At 37.1% G+C, this 11,347-nt stretch overlaps 1 protein-coding gene across 7 annotated transcripts in view; it reads left to right on the top strand.

Moving 5' to 3' along the window:
• LOC145686201 (uncharacterized) overlaps positions 1–11,347 on the top strand; it is a 206,582-nt gene that overhangs the window by 162,876 nt on the left and 32,359 nt on the right. For all 7 annotated transcript variants that reach the window (XM_081759242.1, XM_081759243.1, XM_081759240.1 and 4 more), the window contains one exon: positions 11,187–11,309. In XM_081759242.1, coding sequence (XP_081615368.1) covers positions 11,187–11,309 — 123 coding nt within the window. The remainder of the gene's footprint in view (positions 1–11,186; positions 11,310–11,347) is intronic.

Here is an 11,347-nt window from a genome sequence, read left to right as displayed (position 1 = left end):
ATCCCATACTATGTATCATAGAAATTTAGAATTTAAAAGTCGTGAAGTATTTAATGATCAGTTAAAATCAAATTTCAGACAGACTGTACCAGTCAACGTCTCCAGGGCAGAGTCACTACTTCATAGAAACTTACAGTCTTACACTATTGTTAATAAAAAGTTAAACTAGTGTCTATCGCGATGTCGTGGGCGTTCAATGAAGTGTGTCGTTAGACAAAAAATGGTTGGGAACTACTCTGTAAGAGTATGATTAACTTATTCTTTGTTCAGTTTGTGTTGAGGCTGTATTATGAGGTAATAAGTAAGGGTAACGTATTAAGAGAAAAATGTTGAAACGACATCAAAGTGGCAAAGTGCGTCTATCAAGTCTGTATCCACACTATATATATTGAATGGCTGGAAATAAGAAAATGCCGAAAACACGTTCATCCTTATTAATGCTAACATTGAGTATTTTACTTCTGAGAGGCTAAGCATGTAAGAAACTTGCAGATCGCCAATTTCGTTAAAATACGTCGCCTTCCCCATTGTTTATAGTTGTTTCTTTGTGCAGGTTTACTCTTGATAAAAATGTTCATAAATAAGAACTTGTATTTGTTATTGTTTTTAAGTCTTGCTTCAGTTAAGGCATATCGTTGTATATTCAGGAGACTCATTTTATATCAGGGAAACGTGTAATTACGTATTCTAATTGAAGTCCTCCACTTTTTACCTACAGGAATTCGGTAATCATACTCCAGGTGTGGTTTCTTATATCAGGTGAAAGAAAACAGTTCTAATAAACATGGGCCTAGAAACGCACCCTTTCTGAATCATAAACCCCGAAAGTGCGAAACATCACGTTTTACAACTTATCTTTTGAAAATTACGGGACTTGTCGCGAGTAATTGAAGGAATCGCACAGGACCTAGCGTGCGCCCTATCTAAATATTCATATTTTACAATCTTGAGGTACCGTCGAAACGAATTGTAAAAAGGAAGTTAGGATACGAGGATATACTTTTCAAGTACTAGTTCTGACAGAACTTAGTGGACGCGTAATAACTACTTTTCAGTTCATTAGTGTTTCTTACTAATTCTCTCCTCCATATCTGATTGAGTTGATTTTGAGTTTAACGTCCCGTTCAGCAGCGAGGCTATATGAGACGTGGACCTACTGATTAACGTGGAATCCGAACCACTTGAGCTCCCGCCGGGAATCGAACCCGGGTCTCTCGCGCCAAGGGCGCGTACGCTAACTGCTTAGCCACGAAGGAGCTCTATCTGATTAATTGTTTAGCAAAATCTCTTACAGTTAATATCTTTAATTTTGTGGTTCGTAATTTGTTATGTTTCTCCTTTCCCCAAGATTTTGAAATATTTAGAGAATGGAATCTTTCGAAATAAGAAAGGACGCGTTTTATTATTTCTAGCCAATTTAAAAATATAATGAGTGTACACAATGGATGTAAATGACAAGAAAATTTTAGAACTGCTTTACCTCACTGTATCTTTTGTATGAGAGTAAACCTAATTTATTTAGTATTAACTTGCTCGAAAATAAATTACCTTTTCCGTGCCCTTATTTAAATTAGAGTTCTACAGTGAAGCAAACATATTCGTCTGCAGCAATACATCTCTGTCAATGATTGAATCTCGTGGAATCGACTTAAATGCATAAACTGGTAAGTCAGTGAAATATGATGGGTGCGGGAGTACTTGATACTTCACGCCAGTCACTTTGTTTCGTAGTTTCTACGATGTATAATTTAACTCAATTGTCCCGTTATTCCCTTCCTTTATTTGCTACAAATGGTCAGAATAATTAAAATGAAGGTGTTAAACAGTCGGGCAAGTTTTCTGACGGTGATGTTGGCTTCGCTTTCATACAGCCCTTGAACAGTTATTAACCATCCTTAATTTACATCATCTGCGATATTTATCATGAAACTAAGGTGTCCGGTGCGATTTTTTAAAACAATAAACAGCTTACTTTCCATCCTGATGTTGAATCTACGCCTCATGCTTTCACTACATTACTATAGATTGTGGCCGCATTATGTCTAGATTTGAACTCTTGCAGCAAAAACATCCGTAAATCATACTATATGTATCGATGTAGGCGTTCTATTGTTTTCGCAGCCACAGTTCTTGCGTAACACCTTCTTGTTGGGATAATATTCAACTGGTGTTCCATCGCCCAGCACGTTCAGAATCAGGCAGGGTTGAATGGGGATGTGGTGCATTTTGCAGTTGTATTTCCTATCTGTTGGCTAAAAATTAACTTTGGTCATGAAACTAGAATGAGGTCATTTCAAATGTTTTGTGGGAATAATCAGCAATGAAGATTCTAAAATTACATTGTAAAAATTGTAGTTGAGATGAGTAATCAGGATTGCAATTTTTATAGTTCAGTTTTAAAAATCATTAATTCTCTCCTCGAAACATTTTTAATAACTTAATTTATCTTGTCTCCGTAACTAAAGTAGGCAATTTACAGCCGAAATATTTAAAAATTACATTTACTTGTAGAAGATGTAGTAAGGCAAGACCTCTGTTGTTTTTGCATCCTTAGTGCTTATATACAAAACATGAGAAAAAAGCTACTTAAATTGTAAATAAATCATTTGTGGCTAAAATACCTAATCATAGTTCAGAATTAAATGACAAAACAATAACATTGTACTTGTATTTTCATGTATTTCTTTTTCAAAAGCACTGTTATTAGATGTACCTTTGTATGGTAGCTGAGTAATACATTTGTAACGGTCAAATGAATTGTTAGCTATAGAGTTGAGGAATGTGTAATTGGGAGTTAATTATATTTTTTCTGTAGTATAAGTGTGTCTAGTGAGTTGTGAAAATAATGAAAAAAGGAATATGTTGATCTTCCATGCAATTCGTATCGACAGTTGCTTTTCCGATGCTTGTATATAATTAGAAGGGGTATTTTGTTCTGTACTTCTACACGTGGCCAGGAAGTCTTTTTACACCTCGAGTCCATTTTCATGTGGAGCTGCATTGTGCATCTTGCAATTCCAAGTTCTGCAGAATGCTTTCTGGTTGACTTGCAGAATTAACGCGTCACTGATGCACTAACTTCTGCACACGTTTCCTTTCAGATTAAGGACGACACGTTTCCTTTCAACTTAAGGACGCCTAGAACGAGGGGCATCCAAAACACTTTCCAGGCGAAAAGCTTTCCTCTTCCACGTAATCAATGTCTGACGACTTAGTGGCTCCTTACTGAACCGTTCACGAAACATATCACCTGCGGCATATTTTCGTCGTTGTGCTTCTGTTCATGGACCCACACATTTGCAACTAAGCGCTCCAGCAAAGTGAGTCACTGGTATCAGTCGTTGTTGTTCACAAAACACGGAAAGTCGAGACAGTGAACTGGTCAACGGATAGACTTTATTCTCGCCCTTCCGCGGTCAGTCACGTGGCAATTCACGTGAAGAGCACTTTTCTCATATCAATGAGCAGGATGAGAGGTTCAAATTTTAGATATCTTAACATCTTACACTCTTACACGCATTTAATTCGGGTGTAAAGGGATTTTTTTGGCTGCCGTGCTCTTTACTGGCACAGGTAGACGTGTACTTAGAATTGGGTGTAAGTGAAGTAATTTATATAAAATAAGGACTTAAAAAGAAGTAAATTGAAGGAAGAGGAAAAAAGGTGAAAATTCTTTGTATGTTTTAGCACTAACCACTAATATTTCTGTAATGTTTAGAGGAAGCGGCAGTGAGAGTTCATTTTGAACTCTGCTATATTGGCAGATTCAGAAGAACATGACTACTTATCTTTAGGTTAGTACTCCATTCAACCTGAGAGTCAGGTTTCCATCTGCAAAAAGATTAAAAGATTAGCAGTCTAAGTCATTTATTCATTTTATCATACAATAAACAGTAGTACAACATGAAGCAAGATAAACAATGATATCAAGGTGTAATTTGTCAAAAAGCTAAAAATCACTAATTTAGTTCTTGATGTTAAATATTTTACCTGTAACGAAAACTCGGATGAATTTAGAAATTAGTAAATTCATTCAAATCGAATCGAACAGAAGAGTCGGCAGAATGAAATTTAAAGTTCTTAAGTAATTAAAAAGAAGAGGAAAGAAATTTGAAGATAAACTAAAAGTACGAATAAGTGAGTTTCGTTTTACAGTGTGGAGCTACGATAGAGTTCTAAACAATGCGTATTCAGTAGTGAAACTTGAGTTGCACATATAATAGCTTCTGATTGTAGTAGAGGGATAAGATCAAAGGCGAAACCTGTTCTTCGCGCGCAGAATCCATATCAAAAAGTCATTACTTGCTATCACTTAGTGTTTTCGCCTCTATGAAGATTAGTGTTGAAACCGGAAGTGCTAATTGATGTCCTGTTGCTTCCGATTTCAACAGAGGAATGAAATCAGGGGTAAAACATTCTTATTGTACTGAATATATATATATATATATATATATATATATAGATAGATAGATAGAAAAAAATAAATAATACTGCTAGTTGCTGTAGATTTCCACCACTTTCCCATTTGAACAGATAAAAGTCGAGGCAAATCTCATTCTTTGGACGCCGAATCCGTCAAAACTCACTTTTCGATACATCTTACTGGTTTGCTATGATAATAAGTATTGAAACCTGAATTACTAGTAAATTTCACTACTATCTGTTTTAGTAGTGTGTTGTGGGTAATGATGGTATTCTACTTTGAGACGCTGAATCTATTGCAAAAAACTGCTTGTGATATCTGTTACCGTTTTTGTTCTACGGCGATTAACACTGAAGCCATAAACGTTTGATTTCTACCAATTCCGATTTGAGTAGAGAGGTAACGGAGGAGATGACGCTAAATCGATTGCAGAAAACTGCTCCTCGATATTTCTTACATTTTTGTTCTGATACCTGTTGACGGACGGACGGACGGGTAGTCATTCTACAAGACTTCCGACACTTATGTATAGCATAGCTTGGAAGTCTAATAATTGGCAGTGACACTTTTCCTTATACCACTACTTCATAACTAGTCTGAATGCCTCTCTTTTTTTATACGATGTCTTTTTTTTTTTAAGAGATTTTTCTTGTAAACGTGCAGATTTTGTGAGTCTCTCAGAGACTCCCATATTTCCTTTAGAAACGTTCTGTCCAGTGAGTACAACATTTAAACATATCCTAACGAACAATTAAGGTGGTATTTTTTGTTGCTAATAATGTCAGTCACATGAGTCCAAATGTGAGCTACCTCTGCATCACTGCGTAGAGACCCAAGTGGAGATCAATTATGCTAACAAACCTTATAATTTAAATTTTTACAAACGTCATTATCTTCCAGATGGTAGCCCAAATCATAATATTCAAGTAGCAATTAAAATTTGCGATTTAGTGTTTACTATTGTTTGGAGTCTGATTTCTATGGCATAGAAACTTCGAAAATATGTAGGTACCAGGTTATCATAAAATAAGTATCGCTGTTCAGAGAACTCTGGAGACATAATCACTCGACAGAATGCATCCAAACTTGGTAGAAGAATATTTGGGAACATGCAGAAGCGATTGGTGTAGAAAACAAAATTAGTTCCAATTTTCGCCACCAGAGGCAATTGTGGCGCTGTACAACGCCATGTAAATGCAGCGTGGAAGAAAAACTACACTAGTGATGCTAAATGATAAGAAAGACTGTAATTATCTCTCTCCAGGAGCTTACTCATGCCTACATGTGTTTCACTGATACGGATTTGAGGGCCACTATGTGCCAGAAGTGAATTGAAGGTGATCCGATGTTTTCTTCTTTTTTCTTCCCACACTCTTTGCCTTGTGTTAAAAGGGTCCCGGGTTCGATTTCCGGTGAAGACACACGTGAGTCGGATCCTATGTTACCCTGTAGGTTCCATTCTTAGAACACCATCATCATCTCATACGGTACGTTTAGTCACCATGCATTTTCCTTGCTCAGGGACCTTCACGTCAAAGACCTGCCTTTGGGCAGAACCCCACATCATAATCATTGCTCATAACACATCACTTCACCACGGGGTTATTAATAGGAGTACAAATCAATGGCATGCGTCGCACGGGGGCATAATTACGGCCTTTCTTTCATTGAATATCAATATCATTTGTCTTCCATACCACAATCACCGTACGCAATACTGAACAAAAACACATCTGGAGGCGAGATTTGACACTAATCTTTTCCTGGATTTTTGCAGGGAGCTTGCATTTTAGGGACCATAGGAAAGACTAACATTTAATTTCGTTTTTGTAAGATATCCAAGAATTTTAAAGGGACGCTTCCGTTCAAAAGGCCACTCCCCGTAAATCCGCTACTGACCATGGGGTATTAATAGCATTGGTAACCAATGCTATGAGATCCACAGGAGGGGTAATTACAGCCCTTCTTATCATTTAGCATCACTAGTGTCGTTTTTTCCCCATGCTGCACTTATTTGGCGTCGTACAGCGCCACAATTACCTCTGGTGGTGAAAATTGGAACTAATTCTGTTTTCTACACCAATCGCTTCTGCATGTGTCCAAATATTCTCCTACCAAGTTTGGTCACATTCTGTCAAGTGGTTACGTCTCCAGAATTCTCTGAACAGCGAAACTTATTTTATGATAACCTGGTATTTATGCCGAAGTATATGATAAAATATGATCATAAAACTACATGAACTGACATAAAATAACGGGTACTTCCGGCTGAAATGGAAAGTTGAAATTTGGCATGATTGTAGCTTTCTAGGACTAACCCATAAGAAAATTGCAAAAGAGAATATTTTTTTCACAATATTGCGAGCGGTGATTTAAAAAAAAAAATCTGCTACGTATTTTTTGCGGTAAGTAGTAGCCTTTTTGCTTTTTCTCAGTGAATATTTTTAATTTTCAGCGGGTTTAAAGGAAGGATGAAAAAATTCCACATGTTATTTAAATGAGCCTGTTTTGGACCTATAATCTCCTGTTTTAGGTACTTGGAATTGAAATAAAAATAAATTGAAATTTGGTATGGCTGTGTGTTTCCATTAGCGTTACCTAAGTAAATCACTGAAAACAAATATTTCCAACTTCAGAATGGTTTTTTGAGGAACTAAAAAAATTTTCCCCGTGTTCGGGAACTGAGAAATCTTTCTCATGTTGTTTATATGGGATATCTTCTACACCCCAAAATCTTTAGGCTCTTCCGGCAGGATTAGAATGATGAAATTTGACATGATCGTAGCCTTCCGGGACTAGCCCATATGAAAAGTGTCAGAACTGAATATTTTTAATTTTTAAGGGGGTTTAAAGGGGAGGATGAAGAAATTCTCATGTTATTTAAATAAGCGTTTTCTTGGGATACAAAATCTTATCTCTTAGAGAGTTGAAATAAACTTGAAATTTGGTAGAATTGTGGGTTTAAGAGGTGCGAGGCCGCAGACCGAGCAGACATGGGGTCTGGGGACGGAGACCCCAGCTAGCCAAAGGCTAGTGTGTATATATATATTGTAAAACTTTGTGTAAATTCGTCTCATATAAGGAAGAGGTAGAGCAGATAATAAAAAGAGTGTCCGGAATCGACTCCCGCTACCAGTTTTATTATAAAAATATGAGTATTTGTACAAAATACTATACAATTTGGTCTCTATTTAAAAGGGTGAGTAAAAGGTAGTCTTTGACCGAGTGGTCGCAGACAGGATCTCCAACAGAGCCCCGTAGCAGGCTAAGAGGAGTGGAGTTAGGGAACCAATGCTCCGTAGCAAGCAGAGGCAGGTTAAGTTGCCAACAGAGCCCCGTAGCAGGCTAAGCGGCTGAGGTTGGGATACCCAGACAGAGCCCCGTAGCAGGCTAAGCCAGGAGATAGGATAGGCGTAGTCCCGTAGCAGACTAGAGGCCTGGGGTTAGGTTACTCCAAGAGTCCCGTAGCAGACTAGAGGAGGGTCACCAGAAAACTGGTGTCGAGTTGCCTTCGTCCATCCAATTTATAGCGTCCCTTGGGTGGCGGTGGCGCTTCTGCTTCGATTTCGTCTTCTGCTCCGTAGGAGGGGCTAAACGTCGTCTGCAGGTGATAGCAGGTCCCTCTGGTGGAAGATCCTCTTGCCGAACCATGTGGTGTTGTTTGTAAACATTGAAGCGTGGAACTGCTTGTTTACGACATCACATATGATATTACAATATATATATAATATACTAATGGAAATCGTGAAGCTCTGCTTTATCGGAGTTCCCCTCCCCCGCCCCCTCCCTTCAAGGCAAATGTTGAAGTTATGCTATTGTTAAATACCACGTAACTTCACACTACTGAAGCATTGACTTTAGGCATCTTTAAACTCAGCATTGTCAGGTTCTATAATTAAAATCCCTCCAACATTTGCCAAATACTCCTCATACTCAAAAAACATCCGTATGTTCGATGTAAAGAAAAAAAAACTAGTCTTATCATCATAAGTACAAAGATAATATCATGAAGTGGCCCTGGCGAAGTTCTCCCGAGGTGTGGATTGTCGGTATTTTTGCAGTACTACGGTAATCTTCTATATACTTCAAGTCTCCCCTGGATGTAGATGTAGATATCTCCCACAATATGCAACAAAGAATTTAATATCTTCGCAGGGAAGGAGAAAGATACAGAAGGTAGAAGGTGAGATGACAATTTATCTTTCCAAACAGATTGATGCTGTACCAGGTCAACCAACCAGTTAACCCCCTCACACTGACTTCTTCAAATCCTTTTTTCATAATCCGAAGTATTTCTCATATAACCTCGTTGCCAAGACTGGTAAATACTGTATTTTTCAGCAGTAAGTGAAATTCGTCTAAAATCTGACGACGACGACGACAAAAAAAAAAAAAAAAAAAAAAAAAAGTTTTATATCACTTTGAGTCCAATTAGACCTGAAGATAGAATATCGTTGAAATATGCATTTATATGACCAATACTACTTGGAGTTCTTCTTCTTTAATGAAATCTAATACACATAGAGAAGAGCTCACAAAGTACATTTTGAATTTTGATACACCTTGAATTGTATCAAAACATTTAGTGAAGCAAGCCAAATCTGCAAAAGCGACCCTGGAAGTTTGTTGGTTGACTGATTTAGTTCAGCGGCCCTTTCAGCATCGAGGCTGTATGAGACGTGGACCTACAGCTTAACAAGGGACTCGAACCACATGAGTTCTCATCTGGAATTCAGCCCAGATCTTGCGCGCCAAATGACACGAACCATATAACCACATTTCGATCCTGAAAGTTGTTAATAAATGATATATTTGTGCTTGATGATCGATGCATTTGCAAATACGGTGCTATAATGAGAGATTATGATTACAGCATAGCGTTTATGCAAGTGATACCACGAAGTAATGTGACATGTATGTGAGAATAAGTTAATACGAACAGACAAGAGCTAGGAAGGTATGTAATCGTCTTGAATTGCTAGTACTGCTGTACATCTGTTCGACATGGACTGAATAAGGTTGTCGATGAGATCATGGGGGATCTTCCCCATTCCTTCAGAATTGTTGTTTTCAGGTGCTGAAGGGCTGCGGGAGTTTTCGACCGAGCTGCAGAGTATCCTACACGTACTCAGTTAGATTAGTCCCGAAAGAGAGGACTGTACCATCTTTTCGATGCGCGTCTCCTGAAGTGAGTTGTTCCATTTATTCTCTGCTTAATAAACGACTTTGTTTCCGTAAATCTATCAGTAGTACAGCGACACTTCGAGGCATTGCGAACGGCTGATCTTGTACGGTAGTGGATAATCTTGTTTTATGCAACGTACATACGTTTGTTTCTGTCATGTCCTACATTTTCCAATGGATTCCTGTCGAGGTGACTGACTAATGTGAGGGACCCATTTCCTCGCACCAAGATAATTAATACGTTGTACTTGCCAAAATGTAGTATTCATGTGTCTCAGATCCGACAGAAGCAACCTACTTAAAAAAAAAAAAGTAGACGATAGAAATCATAAAAATCACTTGAATCATCACGGAATCGCTTGTAGAGTACCTTGTAGGCATGGAGGGGTCCATGGTTTCATTGAGTTTACTCCACATTGTAATGCCTGAAACCTTTATTTATTGGATTATCTACCTGACTTGACGGTTGCAGTGTTTAATTTTGATGTTCCTGATCTGTTGCACTCGACATTTCAGCAGTGGTACACAAATAAATTAAATGAGTGGTGTGTAGGTGACAACGATAGTCCACGCAAAAACTAATTGTAACCAGCGTATAGTCAGATAGGTTGATGTTTCATGCACAATAGTGTTTGTCGTTATTAGTTGTGGTACCCGACATAAAATCGTTCCGTCAGCTGTGCATAGCTGTCCTGTTCTGCAGTTAATTTATGTGTAAATGCCATTAATACGATGCTAACCTTCTTGACAATATATATATATATATATATATATATATATATATATATATATATATATATAAGATAGATAGATAGATAGATAGATATAGATATATGTATATGTGAGGAAACTTCAGAATGTTTAATGATCTATCTTTCTGTACCGACTATTATGCTACTCTTGAAATCACAATTCATGATGTGCAGCCGTGCTTACTGAACAACTGGTTCGCACTGACTCACTGTTGACTGTGTGGGCTATTGATGATTATACAGTGTGAGTATATATATATATATATATATATATATATATATATATATATAAATTTTTTCTAAATAATAATACAAAAATAATTGCCTTCGAAATTAGACTTTAAATATGTTACATTTAATTCTGCATTTTTTTTTCAGCAAATCGCGTATCGTGTTCTACGATTTTATTATTATTATTATTTCTATTTTTTTTAGCTAGACCATTTACTGGTGCAACTTACAGTGTTAAATATATCTCTTGACAGCTATGCACATAGTAATCTGGATTTGTATTATAGCGTAACAAAACGTAGCAAGGTTACACGAATGTCTGTATGTTCTAGAAAATGTGCAAATTTCGTTAGCAGATGTAAAGTATATATATATATAATATATGAATGCTTCACATTTATTAACGAAATTTGTACATTTTTAGAACATACAAACATTCACGTAATCTTGTATGTATATATTTTGCGAATAGCTCCGTAAGTAATCACTGTAATTCGTAATTCTGATATATCATGCTGGATCGCACTCGACACTGTTTGTGTTCTGATAGAAGTACATTTTCAAGCTAGATTCATTTTTATTAATTTATTTTGCAGAATTTGTGTTTGAAGAAAATCCAGATGTTGAAAAACTTATGGAAACTCTTAAAGAAGAATCTAGCCCACCTGTTGTGTTTGCGTTAAACAGAAACTTCTTTGTTCTTGTTAAGCTGTTGAATTGTAAGTACATTTTGTTGACACTAAACTTTTCAGGTATT

Source organism: Thermobia domestica, chromosome 5 (assembly GCF_964235325.1).
Source record: "Thermobia domestica chromosome 5, izTheDome1.hap1.1, whole genome shotgun sequence".
NCBI lineage: Eukaryota > Metazoa > Arthropoda > Insecta > Zygentoma > Lepismatidae > Thermobia > Thermobia domestica.
The sequence above is the reverse complement of the archived record's forward strand: the minus strand, read 5'-3'. Positions and strand labels throughout refer to the sequence as shown.